This window comes from Mus musculus, chromosome 5 (assembly GCF_000001635.26).
Source record: "Mus musculus strain C57BL/6J chromosome 5, GRCm38.p6 C57BL/6J".
NCBI classification, from domain to species: domain Eukaryota; kingdom Metazoa; phylum Chordata; class Mammalia; order Rodentia; family Muridae; genus Mus; species Mus musculus.
In genome coordinates, this window is record NC_000071.6 from 147,505,140 (window position 1) to 147,532,455 (window position 27,316).

The following is a 27,316-nucleotide window of genomic DNA, read 5'->3' on the forward strand; positions in this document are numbered from 1 at the left end:
AGCGTAGGTCACTGCATATATTAGCACACGAGTTCATTTCTGTCATTATTAATTGTAAAATCCTGAATTGTGCTCAGTAGTAGCTGAGCAGTGTGTAAGGAGTGGGGAATCTTCCCCTACTTTTGCCTTAAAATTGGAATTTTGTAAGTATTTTCTTTAATGAATTAGATTCTCATAGTCTATAAACAGTAATCTTGCATTGTTAACTTGCATTAATAGACACTCAAAGGGGTGTCTATTAATTGACACCAAGGATTTCTAAATTTAGAAAATTTTAAGTTTATTCTGATATTGATTACTAGATTAAAACATATTATCAAGGCCATGCAAAGAATAAGCATAATAAAATGTGCCTGAAGAGGTGTGAGGGCTGATGTAGGTTCAAGCCCAGCCTGTGCTGCAAGGCGAGGACAAGGCCACCCTTGCATCCGTCATGAACCCATCTCAGAACAAAGTGATAGGAAGTCTGTAAGTTAGAGTCTTCCAACAACTCTTTTGTGTTTTCAATTTCAAATAACTGTTGTTTAATTGACATTGCTTTGACTTAAATTGTCAGGCAGCTAAAGACAGTTTTATCTATTAATTGAGTCACTATTACTTTTAAAACTCTCCTTTCCCCATTTCTGATGTGAGTCTGGGTTCAGGATCTTGCATATTTTATTCTAGTATTATCCTTTACTTTTAAATATTTTAAAAAATATTGTTATCTATATGTGTGTGTCTGTGTGAGTGAATTATGTGTATGTGTGTGCATGCACATTACCTGAGAGGCCAGAAGAGAGAACATTGTGTTTTGGAGGTGAAGTAACATGTATTTGCGAGCCCCACCCAGTATGGGCATTTTGGAAGATCAACAGGTGCTCCTAACCACCATCTCTCTATTTAATCCCAGTCAGCGTGTACGTCTCTAACCTGAGGGGGGGGTAGGGGATGGGTGGTACTGTCTCAAACTCAGGCCCTTGTGATGCTGTGCTGGTGAAGACTGCTACAAACTGTATTCCCACCTCATTACTGGGATTTTTTTTTTTTTTAACTTTTTCTAGCATGGTGGTGGTGGTAGCACATTCCTTTAATCCCAGCATTCAGGAGACAGAAATAAGTGGTGGTAGGTGGGGTGTCTCAGTGAGTTTGAGATCAGCATGGTCTACAAGTTCCAGGACAGCCAGTACACAGGGAAAAACCTTACTGGAAAAACAAACAAATACACAAAACCTTTTTCTCTTCCCTGTTTCCTGAGAAATGTATTCAGACAGGAAGACCAGAACATTGCTCTTCGTCTTTTTGTTTATAAGCATTGGAGAGCAGAGTGGTGCTCCTCGGCTGATAGCAATCCTGGAGACAGTCTGTGGTATGTGTGCAGAAGTCAGGCTCAAAGTGCACTTCTTAAAGGCCTGCCTGGGAAGTTGCTACGCAGCTAGTATCTGAGAAGTAGAGTGTTGAAAACTTTCCAGTCTTCTTCAACTGGTTAGTTTTTGCTAAGAAGCTCTTTTGCAGTGGTGTTTGCTACATAGTCTGTTTTTTCCAGACTTTACAATTCTGTTGTGCTAGAACATCACCCTTGATACCAGTCTCTGGTAAACCTTGGGCACCCAGCCTTCATAGGCTTCTCCTTGTCTGTAAATTACACACATAGCTGGGGGCAGAGTGTACTCGTGGTCCATACCATAACACATCATTAATTCCTTTAGACTCTCATAGTGTCTTTTTCTCTTGTAGTTGATTTTGCATCACAGTGATTAATCTTAGCTATTAGTAGATCTGTATGCTGAGCAGAATACAGTCTGATGACTTCCTGGATGTGTGGAAGTGTCTTGGATTCAATCAACATGGTTTTGTCACTAAATTCACTGAAGGAATATATTAAGGATGATATTGTAAAGCAGCTTTGCTTATAAGTTCTTAGTGTGTCTCTGATGGTGTTACTTTTAAATGTCTTTAGAAACCAGAGGTTTGCTCTGCGTTCGGGACAGTTCCCTAGCTTGTTCTGTGTTGACAAAGAGGGCTGGCATCTATAGGCATAAGTTGTTGAAGCTTCCAAGGAGTGAAGAGAATTCTGTCTCTTGGTTTTTTTCTAAATCACCTTTAGCACATTCAGCTTAAAACTTCACACAAACTTTTATAGTTTTGTGTTTGGATACTTTACATTGTTGTCAGATTTCTTCTCAAGTAGTATCCTAATTGATGTCTGTAAAGAGGCAGCATTTCTCTGATTCACTCTTTCTGTTGTATAGATACATAAAGCCAGTATATTTTCTATAAATGTTAGTTTTATTTCTGGCTTATCTTTTCACATATACTAGCTTGGCTCATAGTTTGATATCATACAGAATCGGGCATTTGACTTTTTTGTCTTACTTCCAGTTTTAAAATTAGTTTTTCCCAGTTTTATATGATGATCATTCTGGGAATCTTAGATGCGTTTGTTTCTGAGGAAACATCTATTTAAAAATTTCCCATTGAAGAAAGTACTTTGCCAGGCGTGGTGGTGCATGCCTTTAATCCCAGCACCCAGGAGGCCAGAGGCAGGTAGATTTCTTAGTTCGAGGCTCGCCTGGTCTACAAAGTGAGTTGCAGGACAGCCAGGGCTATATAGAGAAACCCTGTCTCGAAAAACCAAAAAAAAAAAAAAAAAAAGAAAGAAAGAAAGAAAAGAAAAAAGGAAGAAGAAAGTACTTTAAAAACTGTTTGATCCCCTCCCTTCCTTCCGTGTGTGTATGGACATGTATACCACTGAGATGGAGTCTGGGCCTCACCAGACTCCGGTTACCGTGCCTTCAAGGGGACTTTGATCCAGTAAGCTGTCTCACTCATCACAAGGAGACTATTTTTATAATTGTCATAGGATGAAATTTAAAATAACTTAACATTTACTCATGAGACTCTCGGTGTTTCCTCTGCCTTTACCATCGCTTCCAGGGATGCAGCTCTAGTCAGCGGGCTTTCACAGCTGCAGACCCTTTAACTGCCAGTCACCTAGCTGACCTTGTTACCCTATAATGTCCTAGAGAGTAGAGCTCCAGGCATCATACATAGTTGGTAGCAAATTCCTTTACTCACTGAGCTGGCTTGCCGGCCCCTGGTTAAACACAAGCTTCAAGACCCGAGTTTGGATCCTCAGCAAACACTCAAAAAGCAGAGTACAGAGGCATGTGTCTGTAATCCTAGTTGTAGGAGGTAGAGATAGGATCTCAGAGGCTTGCTGGTCAGCCAGTCTTAGTGAGTTAATTCCCTGCCTCAAGAAATTAGGCCAAGATGTCAGATATCTTAATGGTGAGGAGCACTTATTTCCTTTTTTCGAGGTCTTGCATTTGGTTCCCAGAACCCACATCTGGTGGCTCACAACCTGCTGTAACTCCCAACCCCAAGGAATCCAACACTCTTTTGGCCCCCATAGGTACTTGCATACAAGTGCAATCTGTGTGTCTGTGTGTTCCCTCTCCCAACACCCAACCTCAATAATTAAATTGAAAAATAAAAATTGAGTGAATGATAGAGGAAGACAAGGTCAGTGTACTGGCATTGACTTTGGATCACCACATGTGATTATGGTGCCTACAACATGTACAAATATGTAGATACCACACACAAATAATGGTAGTTTCTACTCCTTTATTAGTATATAAACATATCTTTATATTTGAGGGAGTGTGTGTGTGTGTGTGTGTGTGTGTGTGTGTGTGTGAAACATGTTCATTTTTCACTGGTTCTTTTGTGTGGTTTGTTCTTTGAGAGAGTCTCAGTATGTAGTGGTGGTTGTTCTAAGGTCACTATTTTTCCCTGGCTGGCCTCTTAGTACAGAAATCTGACTGCTATTTCCTCTTTAGAGCTGGGATTAGAAGTGGGCCACCACGCCCAGCACTCTGTATTCCCTAATGAGTTTAAAAACTATGCCTTTTGGGGACTAACTCTTTTATTAATAAAGTGTTGCAAACAGGTAGGGTTTTTTGTTTTTTTGCTTTTCGGGAGAGGGTTTCTCTGTGTAGCCCTGGCTGTCCTAGAACTTACTCTGTAGACCAGGCTGGTCTGGAACTCAGAAATCCTCTTGCCTCTGCCTCCCAAGTGCTGGGATTAAAGGCGTGCACCACCACGTCTTGCTGCAAACATGTTTTTTTAGTTAACATCTTTTTTGACATTTGTATCTTTTGTGTATATAAATGTGTAAGATACACACACACTTTTTAAATAGTATCAGAGCCTCTCCCTTTCATTTTAAACTCCTGAGTATTCATCTGAGATTGATGGGAATGACAGGGAATCACTTTGTTGTTTTTTCAGGTAACTATCTGATAGTACCTTTTATTTCCTGGGTCACCTAGCAATGTCTAGCTAGTTGTCACATCTGGTTAGTCACATTTCCCCTGAAGTTTGTTTTATCACCCCCCCACCTCCGTGTAAGGGTCTTTCCCAATGTGCATGCAGCAACCACAGAGGCCAGAATGCTGCTTTGGATCTCCAAGAGCTGGAGTTAATATGATTGTTAGCTGTGCCCTGGGCACTGAGAATTGAACCTAGGTCCTCTGGAAGACCAGGCAGGGCTCTTAATTGTTGAGCCATTTCTGCAGCCTATTTTTCCACCTTTTTAATATTTGGGTTTTTTAATGTGTATTTGAGCTCCTTTTTGGTGCCCTGTTTCTTTTTTTTAGGTACATTTACCTAATTTTATGTGTTTGAGTATTTTCCGTGTATATGTATGTATGAGTGCATGCATGTATACTGTATTTGAACAGTGCCCATGGAGGCCAGGAAGAGGGCATTGAATCCCCTAGAAATAGAGTAACAGATGGTTGTGAGCTACCATATGGTTGCTGGGAACTGAACCCAGGTCCTCTGCAAGAGCAGCCCTGTTGTCTTGATGAATCCTACAGAATTCTAGAACATCTTGAGGACTACACTGTTGTTCACCTTTTACTATTACTGATGTAATAGCGTCTATTTTTTTGTGGGGCTGGAGAGATAGCTCAGTGGTTAAAAACACTGACTGCTCTCCCAGACGACCTGGAATTCAGTTCCTAACATCCACATGACAGCTCACAACTGCCTGAATTCCAATTCCGGGGTGTGACACCCTCACACAGACATACATGCACGCAAAACCAGATGGTATAGAAGATTGCGCACCCTCCCCCATTTGTTTTGTTTTTCAGACTTCCTTTTTGTTTGTGTTTCTTAAGTGTTGCTTTCTGGCTTTCTCAATGCATACTTTCCCAATTTTTTTTTTAATAATTATTGTTACTTTTGCTGAACTAGAGTCATTTTTTAGGTTCTTTTTAGGTAGAATTGTCATCTGAATAGCAGATAAGCATGGATACTAACCTGTATTCAAATTATCTCATCAGAATTTAATTACTTACTTTCCCAGAGTCTACTCGTTTATGCCTATCTTTGTTTTTTATCCCTAGTAAATGAGATGGGTTTAGTGTGTGTTGTATTTCATTGCTCCCCTCCCTCCTTCAGCTGGGCTGCTGGGATGATTTGGATCAAGTATTTTTGCCGGTATTTAGTTTACATATTTATTGTAAGACTGGACCTTTAAGTGTACATGGGGCTCACTTGACTTTGGTGTATTCACTAGGTTGGGCAGTTGTAACCGTGAACTGTAGATAAGCCGTGTGCCTTTTGTAGTCTGTGCTTTTCTCTTACCCTGATCTGACTTAAGAGTTATGGCCCTTAGAACTGTAATTCTGCTTTCCTACTGCATAGGCTTGGCCATGCTGTGCCCTTCATGTACATTTGGTACTAAGTGGCCACTTTCACTTAATGTTGTGTGATCCCCATAGTAGTGTGGGTTCATGTCCATTACAATCCTCCAACTTCCATATTTCACAGAGCAATTTCTCAGTTGGTAGACATTTGAGGTTTTTTCTGAGTTTGAACAGTGATGATGATCATGTGCTCTGGGCATTCATATACAAGTGTTTGTGTGGACCTAAGTTCTTACTGCGACTGGGAAATATACATAGGAGTGGGATTCCAAGACAAATGGTAACGTTTAACAATTTGAAGAACCAAACTCTTTTTTCAAGGTGACTACAGTATTTTACATTTCTGCCAGAAGGAATGAGACCTGCTTTCCCTCTTCCTCACTAACAGCATTTGTTGCTATGCTCAGTATGTTCTTGTGGGTCTGTGTTCATGTCCCTAGTGATACTGTGTTTCTTTGCATGTGGTTGGTTGACATTTGTATGTTGTCTCTGAAGAAACCTCTGGTCGTATTGCTTGATTAGTTGTTTAATTCACCGGTTCTTATTGTGTGCTCTAGGCATTCTTTTTATTGAACAGACTAAACTGCAGCCTGCCCACCATGATCGCGCCTTATAAAATACACGAATGGCTGAATTCTTATTAGTTTCACTTTGAACATGTAATTGTCTTCCTTTATTGTTCGTGGTGAGGCCATTGCTCAACCGAAGGGCACACGGTGCTTACACATGTTTTCTTCTTACAGTGTCATGGGTCTAGCTGTTTTTAGGATATTAAAAGCTGTTTCACATGTGGTATGGAATAGGTACTAAAGGGGATGCATTTGTGTTTCTGTTTTATTACTCTTCCCCACAAGGCAGGCGGCTCTCTGTGATCCTCGTGCTTCTGCTCTTCTGTGGACTTGGATGACAGGTATGTGCCATTGTCACACTTGACATGGTGTGTTCTGTGTGGTCAGACTAAGGGTTTTCATTTGCAGGCTTTCTTAGGTAAAAAGCACGGGCCGTTTTCCACACTTGCTCTTCAGTGCTGGGGAGCAGAACTCAGGGATTTGGGCTCCCTGGGCAGTCACATGTTGAGCAAGAGTTTTTAATGGCTCGTAGCTGCACTCTCCCTTTCATTATTATGGCTCTGTAGAATTGTGCTACAGAGCACATTTGTGCTTGAAACTGTCTCAGACTTTAAAAGAAAAAAAACCATCCAGCCATTTTTACGGTCCAGGACTTTGATCTGCTTTAGTTGACCTGAGAGCTTTTTCTTTAATTTAATGCTTATACAATTTTTACTCTTGGAGAACCTACTTGCTCTGTGTCAAGAACAAATACCTTGTTTGTCACTTTTGTGTCCTTCATTTTAGTAATTAGTTGCTGTTTGTTTGTTTGGTTGTTTTAACTCTCTGTGTTGTTATCTGGAGTACTTTATATTAGTGAATTTTCATGAATTTTGTACATTTTAGTTTTGTTACTTTTTTGATTTCTGAAACAGGGTCTTGCTCTATGGCACAAGTAGACTTGAACTAGAATTACCACGTCTGCCTCGTTTGAGTAGTGGGATTATTGGTGTGCAGTGTAGGGAAAGCTACCATTGGGATTAGGAATTTAGATCCAAAAGAGACATTCTTACCTTTGGGAAATGCCTTGGGGGCCTAGCTTGGAGCCCTGCAGCAAAAATTACTAGCAGTTTCAGCCGAGGAATAACATGCGATTAAAAACCGTCTACTTGACATTCGAGATTTAAGGCATACTACTGTCGGAGAACTGCTCTAGACTTGGCCACGGATAAACGTCTTACTCCCCCCAAACTCAATGTTATAAAATAACCACTAGAATTTATGGTCCTTTCCCCTTAGGAAGACTAGGAATGGTCTTAGGAAGGAGTGAATTAACGTCCCAAGGATTAATTGAACATCCAGAATTATAGATAAAGATTTCAGAGGAGAAGTTAAAATTATGGCCTGTGTAAAAAGAGAGAGATGCAGGTTAACACAGGTGGTAGATAGAGTTGCTGTTTCCCTACAGCAAAAGCAGAGCTGCTCCAGTAGGGAAAAACAGAGGGTTTGGAAGTACTGGAAAACTTGTGTTTGGCAAACAATTCTTAATTATCAGAGGCCAAAATTAAAATTGCAGGTAAATGGTGTTGCTGTAGGAGCTGATGTAACTTATCATTTTACAGAAACATTTGGAATTCTGAATTGCCTCTTCAAAATGTTTATACTTAGTTTCTAGGAATTGGAGAGTTATCTCAGATAAATAGAACAAAGTATGATGGAATTATAGATGATTTCAAAGGAAAAGTCTTTGTTGGGTTAGATGTCCTGGGAGGTCAAATAGGAAAGCCTTATGTGGCTGACCCATAAATTTATAGGGGAGGGATCTTTTACAACAGTGGGGTGCTCAGATTAATATTCCTGCAGTCCCAGAGATAGCCCCATCGTGAAATAAGTGGTGAAATGGTAGATATTCCTGGGGAAGGTATTGATATGTGTCATTAAAAACAACCCAGACTCTACCAATTATCCAAACATGGGGCATAACAGAGATTGAGTTTCCAAATTTATGGAGGTGGGGGAGGGTGCAATGCTGATATTATCAGTGGCTCTACCCTTAAAATGATTGACTAGCCAACCCAACCAACCAACCAACCAACCAACCAGACCTAAAAAAAAGCAGCACCTGAGCAGCTGGAGGTTCAGCAGATAGAAGAGTCTGTCAGTCCTTGGAATTTGCCACAAAAAAAGGAATCAGAAAGTTGGAGACTATTAACAGATTTAAGATCTGTGAATAGAGTAATCTAACCAATGGATTTGTTAGAACATGGAATTCTTGTCCTTTCTTCATTATCTAAGGTATGGCTTATGATAGTAATTGATTTAAAAGACTGTTTTTTTTTTTTTTTTTTTTTTTTTTTGGTAACCCCTTGTATGAGCAAGATAAAGAAAAATTTGCTTTCTCAATGCCTATAAACATATATCAGTCAATAGTTCTTCAACAAAGAATGCTAAAGAATCCAACTTTATGTCAGTATTTTGTGCAACAACTGCTAGATAAAATTTGTAGGCAATTTCCTGTATCCATTATTCATTATCATATGGCTATTTTGCTGGCTAAATCAGATGAAGATACTTTAGAGAAAATGTTTCAGGAAACAAAGAATTCTGCCATGCTGTGGGTTACAGGTTGCTCCTGAGAAACTACAGAGAAATCGTCCAAGATCGTTAGTGGCTGAAGCAGAATTAACTCTAGTAGAACAAAGTCTGCAGACAAGTATGTGGATTGCATAGATCCCAAACGTGATTGTATTTTGCTTATTTTGCCTTCAACTTTTTCTCCTACTAGACTCATGGGAATGGGATGGGAAGATAGTACTGTGAAATTGATCTTCTTAGCACACAAAGTACAAAATTAAAAGACTTACATAGAAACATTTCTGATTTAATCATAAAAGGGAGAATAAGACTATGTCAGTTTTCAGGAACAAACCCAGCAGAAATCGTACAGTAATAGTGAAATTATGTCATTATAGGTAATCAGTGAAGATTGGTAAAGAACTTGTAGCAACTATTTGGTAGATATTAACAACAGATATCCTAAAAAGCAAGCAAGCATCTTCAGTTTATAAAAAGGTTCTCCCACATACTGTAAAAGAAGCACCAGCCCGAAGCGCCTGCATTCTACACTGATGGCAAGGAAGTTGACCCAAATGAGCAAAGTAATACAAAGCCCATATCCCTCGGTTAAAAAAACACAGTTACATGGCATTCTCATGGTATTATTAGAGTTTCCTGAACCTCTTAATATAATTACTGACTCTCAATTTGCAGAAAGAATTGCTCTGTATATAAAAACTGCTGAATTTATTCCCGATAATTCAGAATTAACCTTGTTTTTTTATAGATTCAACAATCAGGAATAAAAATTATTATATACTAACCAGATTTGTTCCCACACAGGTCTGCTAGGTCCATTCGCACAGGGAAATGAAACGAGCCAGCTGTTGGTAGGAAGTGTGTTAGAAGCTTCAAAGTTTGATGAACAGCATCCTCAGACAGCTGGAGCTTACAAAAGAGACAAACTAGGAAGGCATTATAAAAAACTGTCACATGTGTCTCTTATATAATTAAGCCTCCTTATACACTGGAGTTAACCCTAAACGTACCCAAAGAATTTAAATCTGGCAAATGGATGTGTTTATTTTTCAGAATTTGGAAAACTAAATCTACCATGCCTTTGATACATAGTCAGGATGTTAATGGCCTTCTCTGTGTTAAGTTCTGAAAAGGCTGATTCTGTAATTACACATTTACTCTAAGTAATGGTTATCATGGTGATACCTTCCCAAATTCAAACTGACCATGTCTCTGCATATGTCTCTAATAAATTGAAACAGTGTTTTTGCATATTATAATATAAAATATATTACCAGTGTGCTATACAGTCCTACAGGACAAGGAGTTGTAGAAAGCTCTAATCCTACCTTAAAGGAAATGCTCATAAGACAAAGGGATAGAATCAATAGTGCTCTAACTTTAAATTTTCAGAATGTTAATGAGAAAGGATCAATAACAGCTAAGAGATACTGGGTTATAGAAAAAAACTGTAGAATTGAATCAGCCTATGTTCTGTAAGGATGTGTTAACATTAGAATGGAAGCCAGGAAAAATTTTGCGTTGGGGATGAAAATTTGATTATATTTCCCCAGGAAACCAAAAGCTGTGGATAGATACTATCAAAACTGTTAAAAAATATAGAACTAAAAATTATAGATCTTCTGAAAACCTTGGCCACTGACTGAAAAAGCGCTTATTTCAGTGAAAATGGCTCTGTTTATAATTCCCCACCACACACAACACAGCTAATGTCTTAAAACAGAAGAGGGGAGATGTTGTGACATAGTTGAGATTTCTGGAATTTGGTTTCTTAAGAAACACAGGAATATTATATGAATGTGCTTTCAATTTACTCCCAGGTGTGGGGATGAGGGGCTGGTTCGGACTGTCCGTAGCAGCAGACCATTATCTGCCTCATGCTCTAGCAAAAGCATGGTTTTCCCATCTGCAGATAATTTCTGCGGTTGTGTGGTACTTTGAATTCTGGGAGCTTTTCAGATGGTACATAAATGCTAGGACCCCGAGAGATGGGGTAGTTGTTGGTCCCTTAGGGAATTTGGTTGAGATTTGTTTGTAGCCATGGTCAAAGAAGAAACAAAAGGAAGAAATTAGATTCAGGATCTCTTTCCTCTCTGTCATCTCCTCTTTCTCCTCTATCCTTGTTTCTCTACTGTGTAGTGTTAGAGGGTAAGACCAGGGTGTGAGGGGACGTAGGGCAGGCAGTAAGACGAAGAACCCATGAAGTAGGAAAGAGCAGCTCCACCTGGATGCCTGTATTATTGCTCACTTTCCAGGTACTCTACGGTAGTTAACTTATCCTCAGAGTCACTCACATTTCTCAGCTTGATATTTTAGACAGTGTCACTTTGATGATTGACAAAAAGGTAATACAGAAATTATGATGGTGAATATTGTTAATTTGAGGTATTAAAATGCATGTTTTCATTCTTCTATTATATATATATATATATATATATAGTAGTATAGTAAGGAAGTTGTGTTGGATCAAGTGGATTCTGAATCCTTTGGGAAATTATTTCTATGGTTACTGCTGTAGAAGGGAAATACTTTCAACTAGGTATCTGCCTGGCCTGGCCTGGCCTGGCCTTTCCTTTTTCCTTTCCTTTCCTGTGTTCTTTGAGACAGCATCTTTCTTTGTGACCCTGGCCAGCCTGGAATTTACTTTGTACATGAAGCTGGCTTAACTTGGAGTTATCCCCCTGACTCTGCCTCCTGAAAGCTGGAATTAATAGGTGTGGGCTTTGCTAAGGGCAAGTACTTAGGGTCATTGTCCCTTGATTTAGGCAGAGTCTGTTAATTGTAATTCAGCCCCTTGTGTGTAACCACTTGTCGACAGAGCATTCTCTACTCGTTTATGCTGTTTCTAACTTAGTGTTGTGCTTACTAACAAGCATGTTCAGTACATCTTTGTTTACGCACCTATGTGGGAATTCCACCCCATTCTTTAGTACTCATTATGTGAGTGGCACGTTGCATTTCCTAGGTGTTGTATAGCAGTTTTGCAGGTAATTTTGCTTTTAGCTGAGTACGTTTCCATGTGGACACTAATGATCACTATTGAACGTATTTTAGTTCTAGTGTATTGAGTAATTCTAGTAAACCTCAGCTTAAACGTATAAACTACAATTTTGCACTAACATAATTTCACAAAATTGAAAATGGTTCCGAGAAGTCTTGATACTCAGGTGTCTGCTGTGGGCAGATTTCCCTCTTCACTCACCTCGAGTTGTTTGTGATGATGTATTTAGTCTTTTTTTTTAAATTTATTTATTTTATGCATATGAGTATACTGTAGCTGTACAGTGGTTGTGAGCCTTTGTGTGGTTGTTGGGAATTGAATTTTAGAACCTCTGCTTGCTCCGGTCAACCCTGCTCCCTCCGATCTGCCCACTCACTCAGTTCCTGCTCACTCTGGCCCAAAGATTTATTATACATAAGTACACTGTAGCTGACTGCACACACACCAGAAGAGGGTGTCAGATCTCATTACGGATGGTTGTGAGCCACCATGTGGTTGCTGGGATTTGAACTCAGGACCTTTGGAAGAGCAGTCAGTGCTCTTACCCGTTCAGCCATCTCACCAGCCCTGTATTTAGTTTTACAGACTCTACCTTCCCATTAGCTTAGCTATGTCTTCCCCACACAACTTAAGTAACTGAAGCTACTGAGATGGCTACAAATCCTCTTCTCCTTCATTTGAGACAGAGATTGGAATATGTGCTTTAAACTAGTTTCTTCTTCTGTGAAATGAGTGTGCTATACTTGTCCCACAGGGTGGTATAAGGATGAAGTAGACTGATGCCCAGGACACCTTTAGGTGGGAAGCAGGGCAGGATTACTACTACACACATTGCTGTTAATGAGCAGAACAGTAGTGAACTCATTTATTCATCTTTGGTTTCCTCTCAGGGATACTTAGAAGCTAGCCTTGTGGGGAAACAGTGCATATACAGGCCATAGTTTTAGCTAAGTGAGTAGAGTTTAAGTATAAGTAATATGATAGACTCCTGTAGATTCCTTTAGCTAACTGTGCAAATCTAGAGGTAGATAAAAACAAAGCCCCATAGTGGTTAAAACCAAGATAATATATGGCTCATCTTAAAGCAGAGACTGGACTTCATAGCTTTTTTGTTTGTTTTTTCTTTTCTTTTCTTTTTTTTTTCCTAACTTTTTTTTGAGGGGGGATGATAGATTTTTTAAGTTTCCCCTGTTTTCTTGATATTTGGAATTCTGGCCTACTTCACTATTAATAACAGTAGAAGCAGTAGGAGATACTGGGTTGGGAATTTGAAGTTGGCTTGAGTTTGAGTCTTGGCTTTGCTGTTGACATTGTACATGTGTTTGGTAAAGTGACATAAACTGCATCTAAGTTCTGACTGGTAGGTGCTTGGAGACTCAGATGCCATCCTTGTGATGAGGCTTTAGAAGTGCTAAGTGCTCACCAGAGACAGGAGGTCTCTTCTTAGTTTTAAGCTCAGTTTTGTTTACCTTATTTTCTAAAAGCAAAGTCTTGATGTTTTATGAGACACTATTGAAAAATATCCCACTAATAATAGCTCTATAGCCAAAGGTATTTTGCTAGTCCCTCTTCCCCCAATTGTGTAGATTTTTAGACATTCCCCAAATAGGAAATGGTTCCTGTACAAGTGTTACTTGTAGCTAGATCTTCTGCTTCATCTCTGCTCAAACAAGCCACCTCCCTTAAACTTGAGACTAACTTCACCTGGTTTTAAATAATTTGCATTGTATCTGCATTTATGCATGCAGTTTTCAGTGTAAATTTTGTTTGAGTGTTTTGGAAATCATTTTATGCTTTTATATGTGACTTGGTCTTACTTTACTTTCTCATCTGGCATTGAATAGTCCAAAGGGTAAAAATACTGGTTCTCCCTTCTCCACACATCTGTGATAGAGTCCATTGTTCACGTGGCATTTTGTTGACAGTGGTTGAGTGACTTGCACTTGGACATACATCTGCAACAGTTCCAGATGTTTAGTGTACATCTGGAGTTGCAGACAGGTGTCAAAACAGGACTTGCTTAGAGATTTGGTGCTTACACTGCCACTGTGTATTTTAGCATAGTCCCAACCATTTTTTCCCCAAGAAATTTTGCTGTTCATGTTTCGCTGAAGGAATTTAGTAGGCCGTTATTATTTGAATTTTTAATATTTGCATAATTGTGTCATTTGGGTAGTAATAACAATTTTTAAAGACTGAGGAAAGAGCTGTTCAAGAGTCTCAGTTCTGGTAGTTTTCATGATTTCATTAAACTAATTTGTTAATCTCGGGTGATTCTTACAGTAGTGTTAGGAGAAGTCTGTGTTGTCAAAGAGAAGTCTGTTGCTGATTTCATTTGGAAGTGACTGTAGTTAAGAAAAAGAAACTTCTTTGCACTTGCTTTAAAACAAGAGTTTTTTTCCTTTGCACTTAAAATGGATGTTTCTTTCACATGAGTGTTTGCATTTATTTTCCAGTTTTTTTCCCCCTTTAAAACCAGTCTGCTATTCCGCTAAGACCCTGTTTTGCATCTTCCCCAGGAATGTCACTGTCTGCTGGATCTTCCCCTCTCCATTCCCCCAAAATTACTCCACACACCTCTCCTGCTCCTAGAAGAAGAAGCCACACTCCAAACCCAGCAAGTTTCATGGTGCCGCCTAGTGCCTCCACTCCTGCCAATAACCCTGCTCCTCAGCCTCCGTCCTCTGGTCAGGTGATCCAGAAGGAGACTGTCGGGGGGACGACTTACTTCTATACAGATACAACCCCAGCACCTTTGACTGGAATGGTATGGCTTCTGATAAAGAGGGAATCAGTGCTCTTAGAAAAGCTGCTCCTTAACTAATGAGGTCACCCCCCACCCTCCCACTCCCTCCCACACACCGGAAGGGATTTAGGGACATGAAAAAGTATTTTACTTTTTAACTTACTCTCATATCTTTAAATTGTTATGATCCTTCCTTCCTAATTTCACTCAGAAATCAGATGTAGTTGTACTTTGTTTTAGTGTGCTGGGGGCAGAAGGGTCACCTCGTCAGGACGTAGCTAGCTAAAGTTGGTGTTCTCTGGCTTTTGTTTCTAGCTACTGGGTAGGCAAGTTTACCTTTGGGAAGAAGTTGAAGAAAGTAGGCTGTATATTAATTATTGAAAGCAAGTTGATGAGCCATGTTGACTCAGATACAGCTGTGCTGTGAAGGGCAGAGCTCTAGGTTGCAGAATGGCATGCAATGGTAAAGGCTGTAGTGTATCTTGCAGGAGGGGAAGGTTTCAGACAAGGGGGAGCCATGATTGTGAGTAGCCAAATGACTAGTGATGGGGAGAGTATACTGGGGGATAGATTTTCTTACAAAGATGACGAGGAGAAGAACATGTTCAGCAGACGTGTCCATGTCTCAGAGTGCATTCCCAATGCTAGAACAGTGTGTGTGTGTGGGGGGGGGGGAGCTTGGTGTTACTTAGTGCCTCTCTTTGGCCCCACTGTTTTGTCTACATTAAAGAAAAAAACTAAATAAATTAGTAAATAGCTCTCGGGTAAGAAAACCAAATCCCATTAAAATGATGGAAGCTTAAATTATAAACATCTGAGTGCGTTTCAATGAGCACAATTTGACTGTCACACTAAAGTAAATTTAATATTTTGCAGAAGATCTTTTTGAGTGACAGGAATACAGGTTTGTCTTTTTTGTAAAGCTTAGTCCTGCTGTGTTTTGTACACTAAAGTCTTTGTACTTTTGAGAGAGTTTTATTTGACACATGAGAAGAGTAGTGACCCACTGCCCTGTAGAAATAAATGTGGAAACCTGTAAGACCTGTACAGACTTCAGGGAACCATTGGGGAGGTCTTCTGCTCTGCTTTGCTTTGTTTTGGGTAGTATGACGTCATAAACCTGTGAACAGTGACCATGGTCAGATGATCAAGGTAGAGACTTGTTCCTTTCAAGCCAAATCTTACCAGTTTAATAATTTTTAGTAATTCAAAAAAAAATTGTAGAAAGAAGAAATTGCACTTAACTATGTAGAGATTTGTTTGTCACAGAAATGCCTCTGCTGTTTGTAGAGATCAGTATATTTTATAATGTTTTCAGTCTTTAGGCCATGTTTATTTTTTTATTTTTTGCAAACCTGAGATAGTTAACTGTTTGATAGAAGGAAGCCAAGCAAGACAAAGGCATTTTTACTTTCTGCAGGCCAGGTTGTATAGTTTCATAAAAAAGTACTTTCTAGTTGCATTCCACAGCAGGTGAATGTCTGAGGACAACAAAAAAAAACAGCTAAAGTTATTTCTGAGAAAGAGAGAGAAAAAAACAAACCATTGGCGTGAATGCGAGAGAAGCTTAGAGACACAGCAAGGATGAAGGAAAGAGCCCTAGGGAGGGACATGAGAGGAGGGACCAGAGCGGCTTGGGGCTAGGGCTGACCCTGGTGTGCCTCAGCTTAGAGCGTTGGACAGGTGTGCCAGCAGACTGTTAGCCACAGCGATGCTGCCAGGGGTCGGTAGCCTACCTCACTCTACCCTGCAGAGCTCGGCATCTATCTCTCTCTCTCTTCTAGCTGGTTTAAAATCCACTACTGAACTGTTGGAAATAGAGCATTCTGCCAAAGACTTATTTTGGCATTTTCAGTGGGGCTGAAATTTTATATCTGAATAAATATTTTCTTCTTAGACTTTTAAAAAATGTATTGTTTTTAAAATTGTTAAAATAGAAGATTTATGAAATGAATTCATTCAGAAAGTATTCTTGTAAAATTGCATTTTAACTATACCAAAATCACTATCAATTAAAAGTTAAACCTTTATGAAAACGATAAAGCTTACTAATTGAGAAAAATTGATGATCATATTTTCCTCTTTCTTGCCTTTTTAGGTATTTCCAAACTATCATATTTATCCTCCAACCGCACCTCATGTTGCTTATATGCAACCAAAAGCAAATGCACCTTCCTTCTTCATGGCCGACGAGCTCCGACAGGTATGCTTGCAGAAGCTAGTGCTGACACTGACCGTTGGCCGTGCCTTAGGGTGGGAAAGAGTAGGCGAGTGTTTGTGTGTGGTCACGCAGTCTCCTAAGCAAGTGGATTTAGACTGTGCAAGTTTTATGTTTAAGAAAAGCATTTTAAGGACATCTTAAATAATGTATTAGAGTATAAAATACAGAATTACTATTTAAATGTGCTGCTTTTCTGTGTTTCATGGGTTTTTTTGTGCGGAAATGATTCTTTTCATGGGTTTATTTATTTGTGTGTGTGTTCTTGTGTGCTCACTTGGAATGTGTCAGGGAGAGCATATGTGGGAGCTGATTCTCCTCCTCCTATGTGGGTACCGGGAACAAAATTCAGATTATCAGGCTTGGCAGCGAGACCTTTCCTCACTGAGCCATCCCAAATGGGAAGGGCTCTTAAAATATATATAACTTAGGTGCCCTTTAACCTTTAAACTGTTGCTCTTATTTGACACAGAAATAAGCTTCATTTTAAGTGGCCCAACAAAAATCTTAAAAGTAGGTTTTATAAAGTAATTTCCTTTCTTGTTTTATTTGTTGTGATAAGCAGCTTAGATATTCTTGTTATTTATAGCTTCTTATATGTACATTCTCAAAAGTAGTTTTTGTTTTTCAGAGTTTTTCCCGTACTTAAGCATGAAGTATATGTGTACATGTGCTCCTTTTATCCTTTTGCAGGGCCTGGGGGTACATGCTAGGCAAACATTGGCTCACTGACCTATGTCCTCAGTTTCTGCCTAATGATTTTAGAATAAATTTTTGACTACATTAATAGATCTTATATATTCCAGGTTGGTTTATAGCACTTTTTTAGTTTTTTTGAGACAGGGTTTCTCTGTGTAGCCCTGGCTGTCCTGGAACTCACTCTGTAGACCAGGCTGGCCTCGGAACTCACAGAGATCTGCCTGCCTCTGCCTCCCGAGTGCTGGGATTAAAGGTTTGTGTACCGCCATCTTCATCTTTTTATTATTATTATTATAATTATTACTACTACTACTACTACTACTACTATTTAAACTCAGACTAATAATGGGAGATAGTTTGTCTAGGATTGGAATTTACGTATCGTAACACCTAGAAATGTTATGACATGAGTATTAAAATATATGTAAATATTTAAATAGAAAAATATTTAGGTATAATGGGAAATCTAGATATCAGAACCTCTGTTTAGAAGTTGTTATCAATATATACTTATTTCCTATTCTTAGGAGCTGATCAACAGACATTTAATAACGATGGCTCAAATTGACCAAGCAGATATGCCAGGTAAAATGCATGATGATATCTTCTTTCCAACCCTCAGGCAAGGCAGGCGGACCTCTGAGTTTGTGGACAGCCTGGTCTACAGACCAAGTTTGAGGACAGCCAAGGCTCCACAGAGAAACCCTGTATTTAAAAAAAAAAAAAGAAGAAGAAGAAGAAAGAAAGGAGGATAAAGCTGGGTCCTATCCTTTTTTTTTTTTTAATTATTTTCTTCATTTACATTTCAAATGCTATTCCAAAAGTCCCCTATACCCTCTCCCCACCCAGCTGGATCCTATGTTAAGCCACATTAAAAAAAATTAATAGATTAAGGATTTATATGCCTAAAAACTTTAAAACTCCTACTGTGTATACCTGTAAATTGATAAAAGCATTTTAATAGGTAAAGGTTTACTATACGAGACTCAAAGAAGCCTTTTTTTTTCTTGTGAAGAACATACTGGACTACAGATTTAGCTCAGTGGAAAGAACTTGGACCGGTAATTTGATTTACTCCCCAGCGCTGGAGGCTAAAATCACAAAAACAAAACTCTGATAAATTCTTCTAAAATGACCCAAAGACACTTACTGTTAAAGTAGAACTAAAACAAGGGCTGGAGAGATGGCTCAGCGGTTAAGAGCGCTGGCTGCTCTTCTAGAGGTCCTGAGTTCAATTCCCAGCAACCACATGGTGGCTCACAACCATCTGTAACGGGATCTGATGCCCTCTTCTGGTGTGTCCTAAGAGAGCAACAATGTACTCCTAGACATAAAATAGTAATTATTTTTTTATATAAAAAAGGGAGAACTAAAACTTGGAAGAAGATACTTGTAATCTATACAATTGACAAATGAGAGAAAAAGACCTGATCAAACAGCTCACTAAGAAAATGGCTGAAGATCAATGTGAACATTTTTATGGATGGTCCTTATAGCCAAGAAATGTTTCAAGAGGAAATACAAGTAGGAAATGATTTAACACTTTGACACCTTTTAGTGGTAGAATATAGATCTGTATATTCTCAATATTGACAATAGTTTAAATTGTTGAACACGTAACTGTTTTGGAAAGCTCAAAACCATTAACCTAGAGTTTCAAGGTAAACTTGGATCATTTCAGCCGGAAGAGATATAAGATAGTCATAAATGTACACACAGCAGTGGAAACCTGAAGCAGTCTGAATGCTCATCTGAAGAATAGTGGATGGATTAGTAGGACATTATGGAAGAAAGTATACTGATAGACAGCAACACAGAAGAAACTTATGAATGCGATTTAAAAGTGACATGGACGTGACTACATCCAACGTGCACCTTTTTATGAAGTTACATAACTAAAATTAACACTCTGTGGTGTTGCATAGGCATGAACCAGTGACTTGAGTAATATAAACTAAAGATTTAGTCTTATACAGCTGTGTTCAAACACATCCTAATCAAAGAGTCTTTCATTTTTGTAACTGATAGTTTTGTTTCTGAGGTTCACTATATGTGCTTTGTTTCTATTAGTCTTTTTTTTTTTTAAAGCATTTCTTTTTTTTTTTTTTTTTTTTTTTTAATTGGGGTGGGGGGGTTCGAGACAGGGTTTCTCTGTAGCCCTGGCTGTCCTGGAACTCTGTAGACCAGGCTGGCCTCGAACTCAGAAATCCACCTGCCTCTGCCTCCCAAGTGCTGGGATTAAAGACATGCGCCACCACTGCCCGGCTTTATTAGTCTTTTGTTTGACAGTTTGACTGTGTTGCCCTGGCTGGCCTGGAACTCAGAAAACTGCCTGCCTCTGCTTCTGTTTCCTGACGGTTGGGGTGGGATGAATGCTTGGCCATGTTCACTATCTTATTAGCCTTAAAGCCTCACACTGGCTCATCTCTTCTTAATCTGTTCTTGCTGTCCTCTTTCTTTCCGTCTCCTCAGTGTGGACTAAATATGTGTAGCCAAGCATGTTTTACATCTCAGAAGTCGTTAGCAATGTCCAGAGCCTTCTGAGTCATCATCGCTGTAAGCAGTGTTGCATAGCGCGCAGCGGACGGAGGCCGGGAGTGCTCTGAACACCCCCTGCAGTATGCGGGACAGCTCTTCCCGGGGGCAGTTATGCCAAGGTTGAGAGACGTGACATAGGCTTACTGCAGCGAGTTCTGTATACTCAAGAGCTCTTAATCTAACTCATCTTTGACTTTTGGGCTTTTATCTCTGCAGTATATTTTTTACATCAATTATTTTATTACTAAGCACCCCTTTAGTCATGATCAAATATGTGGAATTTTTAGAGCTGAACGCATAGAATAGACTAATAGTTAATAATACCTGTTTTTTAAGATTCAGCATCCCTTTGATAAAAACTAAATTAACCAGATATAAAAGGAACACATCTTACTACAAGACAGCACTCATAAAATAAGCCAGCAGCTAATGGTAAATAGGGCCCAGAGTTGGGACCACAGCACAGAGAGCTGTGCCCCATGGGAATCAAGAGGAAGCTTCCGGAGCTTGGTAGTTGTTAACTCGAACAGTGGTGCGAACAAGTGTGACCGGTTGAAAGGACAGCGCTAAAAAATCCTATACTCATAGCCTTGTCGTGACCTCTTTTAAACAAATCATGTACAGCCATTGCATGGAAATTCAAGATGTACAGCTTCTGAAGCCAGATAGCGTTTGCTGTGGAGACCCTTGCGTATTGAGTAGAGTTTATCTTTTACCTTGTCTATTTGTTTGTTTGTTGTTAAAAACCATGGTAGTCATCAAAAAGGTTGTTCCAAATATCATAGTTGGTTTGCTCTTGTGCTGTCACTTGACTGTTAATTTCCTTGTGGGCACTGCACCTCTTAATTATTGGGGGAAGCATAGTTTCTTTAGTTGTACCCAGTCGAGCCAGAGGAGACTTGTAAGAGTTTTGATGGCAAATGTCACATAGGTTCATACATATATATGCTACCCTTATCAATTTCATACAACTTATTTTAAATTTATGCTCTAAAGATAATTCAAAATCTACCTTGATTTTTATTAATATTAGAATAAAATGTTTAATATATCAATAACTCATTTTTAATAATTATTTCTGAGAACAAAAATCCCTATATTGTGCTGCTAAGAGACAGGAGAATGTGAGCTTCAGTTGTGCTTGGCTGCCCCTAACCTGTTGGTACTGAAGCTTAGTTGGGTTTATAACAAGCCTGTCAGACAGCACTGCCTCCTGACACAAGTCTGTTGGGGTTTGACAGTGGGTAGTGATGCGTGTGCTTGCTTCTTTAATGCTGTGAGAGGTTTGTGAATGCCTGTCATTGACAGTTGTCTTTCTGCCACTTACTCTAGCAGTCCCCACAGAAGTTGACAGCTACCATAGCCTGTTCCCTCTAGAACCACTGCCACCTCCCAACCGGATACAGAAATCAAGTAATTTTGGATATATCACGTCTTGCTACAAAGCTGTAAATAGCAAAGATGATCTGCCATATTGCCTTCGGAGGATACATGGTAAGGAAGGTGGATTTCCTCAGAAGTATACTACTCTTGCTAAGATTATTCATACTTTCATATAAACAGTGCTGTCTTATTATGCGTGCTTGGAAAACAAGGTTTCTTTTATTTTTCTTCTTTTTTTTTTTTGTCCCCATTTGAAGATTAATACTTTACAGCCAACATAGACCATTTTTAAAAATTCAAATTTCTCTTGAGCTATCATTTACAGTTGATTGTAGTAGAGAATTTTCTTCTTTAGGTTTTCGTCTTGTTAACACAAAGTGCATGGTGTTGGTTGATATGTGGAAAAAAATTCAGCACTCAAATATTGTAACTCTGCGTGAAGTGTTTACCACTAAAGCATTTGCCGAGCCTTGTAAGTACCCAGTCCTGTGGGTCCTGCTCATGGGCTTCCCTGTGTGGAGCCAGACTTGTGTGATGTGTGTTTCTGTTTCTTTGTAAGCTCTGGTGTTCGCCTATGATTTCCATGCTGGAGGAGAAACTATGATGAGCAGACACTTTAACGACCCGAATTCTGATGCCTACTTCACAAAGAGGAAGTGGGGTAAGCAAGAGATGCGAGCAGACTGTTTTGATGCATGCTTTTGACCTGGCGAGGAGTTTCTTATGAAGACATGCACAAAGGTTTTCTTGCCATTTTAAGGGTCTTACTGCATTTTTATAAAGTATCTCAAAGAATTGGAGTTGGTTTGCAGCAAGTTAGGAAAAATGTGTATATTGACTCATATTTTATACCAGTATTTTTGGTTTATTTTGGATATATCCCATAGGATATAAAATTTCCTATGAACATCATTTGATAGTCTTCCCACCCAGTGTGACTGTATGGTCATCTATGAAATCATTTCCCTAGAAACATTCTTTTGTTTGTTAAACGTCAAGTTAGTTTTTTAAAAAGCGACTTTACTTTAAAATGGAAGAGAAGTTCTTTCGTCTTCTCCTTCTTTCCTAATATTTGCTTAAATAGTCATTTTATAATTCAGATATTTCAAGGGACCTAGAAATTTATAATTGCAGTCTAAAACATGCTCCTTTAGAAGGAAAATGACACCACAGAAAACGTAAATCCAATTTGAGATGTCAAAATTTATATTTTTGTAGGTAGTCTGATTTTGTGTGGAACCAAGAATGAAGCTTCACCTTGTTAGCTGTAGTTTTTAATCTTAAGATTCTCTTGAACACAAAACATAATACTTGGGTGTGCTCATAACCTTGCTTCTGCATTCTGACAGTTGAAAGCAGTTGTGGTTTCAACATAGTTGTTGAATTGGTGGTGGAAGCCTGTCAGGCAGTGTGGTGGCTTCTCCTTTTGTGCTGTCGTCTGTAGACACGGGCACAGGTTTTTGGAGGATGTGGTGGCAGCTTTCCCTGAAGATGTGTGGTTGTGGCTCATATTTATTTTAGTAATAACTCTTGTGAGATGGCTGTTAGCTTTATTTATCGCTATCTTAACCTTGGCTCTGTTGACACTTGGGCCACACATCATTTGTTCTGTGGAATCTACCCTGTATTGTGGGTTGTTGGACAGTGGTGCTTGTCTTCTGGATACCCCTATACCTCAGCTCTGATGCCAGAAATAACTGCATGCACTGCCAGTGTTCCTTGTTGAGAACTACTCAGAGCATGTTACCCATTTTAGAAGTCTGTATTTTTTCTAGGACTGGAAACATCTCTCTCAGTTTCTACATTTTCTCAGTCTCTGTTCTTCCATGCATTAGACTCTTATAACCCCCACTATACTCCTTACACATATGAATGCCTTACTGTTTTCTCCTACTGAATAACTGTTTTAGCAACAACTTCTTTAAAAAGGCATGTTTGTCATAAGTGCATTATTTAGAAAATGGGGATGATATGAGATAGTGAAAGTGTATTTATATAGAAACTATAGAGATTAAAATGAAGTGAATGGAGCAGTTAGAATGGAATCTGATGGAAAGTAAGACCTATGTGTTTGCTGTAAGTCCTCACTCTAAGAATTGTAGCATCTAGGAGGCTAAGTCAGGAGAATTGCTACAAATTGGAGGGTTACAGAGTACAGTCCTCGTCTCAGAAAAACAACAACAACAAAAAAAATAGCTGGGTGTAATGCCACATGCCTTTAATTGCAGCACCTAGAAGACAGATTGAGACAGATAGCTGAGTTCAAGGCCAGCCCAGTTTATACAGTGAGTATTTCCAGGACAGCCAGGGCTACATAGTGGATCCTGTTTGAATATAAACAAAAACAACAAAACAGGATAACTGATCCTCCTCCTTATGATCATATCAGTTGTGTAACTTTATTTAAACATTCTTCCTTTTGGTCATGGTGCTGTGGGCTGACTTGCAGTCTTGATGCGTGCTCAGCTGTGCTCCAGCCCTCAAAGTCACACGGATTCAGGACTCTCTTGGGTTCTCTCTGACATCTTCTTAGCGGTTCCCGCTAAAAGCTGTTTGGAGACTTCTAAAAACTTCTTTATAGAATGTAATGTCTTCATTCTGTACAAATTGAGAGGAAATGGTTCGTGTATATGTACTTGTTTAAAACATTGTCCCAAGCCATAGTTACACATTCACTTTATCTACGTCTATCTATCTATCTATCTATCTATCTATCTATCTATCTATCTATCTATCTACGTCTATCTATCTATCTATCTATCTAATCTATCTATGATTTTTTTAAAACAAGGTCATATTTTGTAGCTCTGACTTATCCTGAGCCTGAAACTTGCAGCACTCCTCCTGAATGCCAGGGTTATAGGCAGGCACCGTGGCCCCCGACTTATACTTTCACATTTTTACCTCGTTCACAAAAGGTTGGCTTGCAGCCATATGGGTACATGATTATGTTCACTAAAATAACAGAATATGGATTACGTTTTTATATCTCTGTTACTTAAATATTGACATTGACTCACAAGGTATGATGAAAAATCAGTTTATAAGCTGGGCATGGAACTCCAAGTGGCAGAGCAGTTGTCTAATGTGTGCGAACACCTAGGTTAAATTCCTAGTGCCACAAAATTGACAAACAAAAACACTTATAAAAGTTGTTAGGGTAAAGACAGTTACTTAGATAGAAGCTTGCTTGTTTCATCATTGGTAAGGATACTGCTTTTTCAGTAATTTGTTCTTATTCAACATTTATTTGGTCAGAGGAAAGAGTCCTTTAGTGAGATCTCTGCTACTCTAATAGTGTGAAACCTGTCAGCTCAGTTCTCGAGGCTCCTGAGCTTGTTTGTTGGGCCTTACTGCTGTGAATGGATATTCATTTTTCTTCTAGGCCAGCACGATGGACCACTGCCCAGGCAGCATGCTGGATTGTTACCAGAGTCTCTCATCTGGGCATACATTGTACAGCTGAGTTCTGCTCTGCGGACCATTCATACAGCAGGTTTGGCCTGTAGAGTAATGGACCCAACGAAGATTCTGATAACCAGCAAAACAAGGTACTAGCATTTTCAATGTTCTGAATCTGGGTTTCTTGTCATTTTTCTTTAGTGATCTATTTAGTGTGTGTGTGTGTGTGTGTGTGTGTGTGTGTGTGTGTGTGTGTGTGTGTTGTGTGTTCTGCCTGCATACATATGTGTGCATCACATGTGCTTGGTGCCCATGGAAGCCAGAAGAAGTTATTAGGTTCCCTGGAGTTAACAGATGGTTGTGAATTATCCTTAGAAAGGTTGGCAAGAGTCACAAAGGTATTTGACAATAAAGACAAAAGTATCAGCACCACTTTCTTGTACAGAACCATCATTCTTAAGTTGCACCGTAAGTCAGTCTCAGATTGGTGGGCTCTGCCTGCACAGCTGGTGATGTAGGAAGTCTACAGAGTTTGTATTGTTAACAAGTTGTTAAATGATTATTGATTAGGATCTAAGTGTTGAGGATAATACAGTGAGGTAACAGAGATCTTAGCTTCAGCTAATACTTTAGTGTCCATAATATTTTGCAAGTTGTTTTGGGCAGCACAGCATGTGGAAGTGAAGATAGTGACTGGACCTTGGGGTTAATACCTATAGTCTCGTTACTTGGGAGGCTAACAGCTTGGGCTACAACATAGAGACAGACCCTACACACATACACATACACACACACACACACACACACACACACACACACACACACACACACAGAGTAAAAACCAACAAAACAGTAAAGCCCCAAAGTGCCCTGGTTCATTTTCTTGCCTGTTGATAATTGAGGAAATTTTTGGCTTTTCTAAGCTTCAGCAGTGCTGCTAGCCAGTGCTGTGACTGTCTGATAAACTCATTCAGAGGTTTGAGTTAAAACAAGTAAGACGCTAAGAACACAGCTAAGACACAGTGTCAGCTGCATCTTTAGGAAAGTGAAGGATTACCATTCCGGCTCTTTTCAGTTACTAACTTTATGCCTGGAGTCGCACCATTTAATGTCTCTCAGGCTGAGTTTCATGATCTTTGAAATGGTTGTTGGTTTTGTGGGTGGGGAGGATGGAGATGGACATTAGTCATTAACATTTTAGATCCCATCTTAATTATGTTCTTTAAATTGTTTTGATCCTTACAGGTTACGAGTAAATTGTGTAGGAGTCTTTGATGTTTTAACATTTGATAACAGTCAAAATAATAATCCTTTGGCATTAATGGCTCAGTACCAGGTGAGTAAGAATTAGTATGGCTGCTTATTTTGGTTTTTGGTTTTTTTTTTTTGTTTTTTCTCTTAAGCTAAACTTGGTTTTAAAGTATTTGGGGTTTTAAGTTTTCCTGCTCAGTGTTTGATAGCTGTTAGTTTTACTCTAGAATGCTTGTCCTACTACATTATCTTCCAAGGATTGACATTAGAGCACCCTGTCCTATGTTTTTCCTTTGTTGCCATAAAGGCTGTCATTTTTTGTATATTACCAGAATTTTATTATTCTCTAAATTCACTCTATTATTTCTGATTCATGCTCCATAGTGTTCTTAGCTATTTTCTTACTTATTTTCTTATTGACATAGAACTTAAGAACCCATTCCTGGGTATGTAATCTAGTGGTAGAAAAGTTCTTAGCAAATTCCAGGCTCTGCATTGCTCTCCATATGCCAGTACTGAAAAAAAAAAAAAAACAGAGAGACTATCCCTGTGGGGAAGGAGTAGGGTAGGCGCTTCCATTTGGATTCCTGTATGTAAGAACCTGGGTAGCTGGTTTGTCTTGCAGTGCTTCACATTGATATACAGCTGTTGCTAAAGCTGGTTTTAGGTTTTGTGTGTAAGAAGTCATGCGAGGTTTGCTTATTTGTGTTTAGCTGCTTGTTAATCTGAGGTTTGATGCAAGGCAGAATGGCTTGGTCACATGAGGAGGCACTATTCTGTTGTCCTCCACTGTTCAACTTTGGTTTGTTTCAAAAGAAGTTTTAGTTTACTTTAGGGTAAGACAAGTTTCAGAACAAGAAGGAAGGAAATGATGGGATGAGAAATAAGAGTCCCGGGCCCTGTTCTGTGTTTGGCTTCATGCGACAGTCTGCGGCTGTTGGGGATTTAGAGGCACTCTGACACCCATGTGTTTGCATGCCGTTCCTATCTTAGTTCCCCTTGGCTGTGCCTACCTTAGCAGGCTGCCTTGGTTGATATCTGGTATCCAGTAGGCAATGTGGGAAGGAATCGTGATGTGAGTGAGCACAGAGCACACCTCCAGCAGCAGATTTCTTCCATCTAAGTATGGTCTACTCCTCCTCTTCTCATGGACTGTTATTTCTTAGTGTCTTCTGCTGCTGCGTTATACTTAGGAACTCATTGGCCTAATTTTTATCTTCATCCAAAAGTGAC

General features: G+C 39.3%; 1 protein-coding gene across 14 annotated transcripts in view; it reads left to right on the forward strand.

Annotated features, from left to right (window-relative positions):
* The window catches only part of Pan3 (PAN3 poly(A) specific ribonuclease subunit), a 122,294-nt gene that overhangs the window by 78,932 nt on the left and 16,046 nt on the right, over positions 1-27,316 (forward strand). For 11 of the 14 annotated variants that reach the window (XM_006504872.4, XM_006504868.4, XM_006504871.4 and 8 more), the window contains 8 exons: positions 14,366-14,613; positions 16,691-16,795; positions 18,037-18,094; positions 21,380-21,541; positions 21,786-21,902; positions 21,990-22,091; positions 24,816-24,981; positions 26,078-26,168. In XM_006504872.4, coding sequence (XP_006504935.1) covers positions 14,366-14,613; positions 16,691-16,795; positions 18,037-18,094; positions 21,380-21,541; positions 21,786-21,902; positions 21,990-22,091; positions 24,816-24,981; positions 26,078-26,168 — 1,049 coding nt within the window. The remainder of the gene's footprint in view (positions 1-14,365; positions 14,614-16,690; positions 16,796-18,036; positions 18,095-21,379; positions 21,542-21,785; positions 21,903-21,989; positions 22,092-24,815; positions 24,982-26,077; positions 26,169-27,316) is intronic. The other 3 variants (XM_006504869.4, XM_017321113.2, XM_006504873.4) reach the window with 3 other exon arrangements.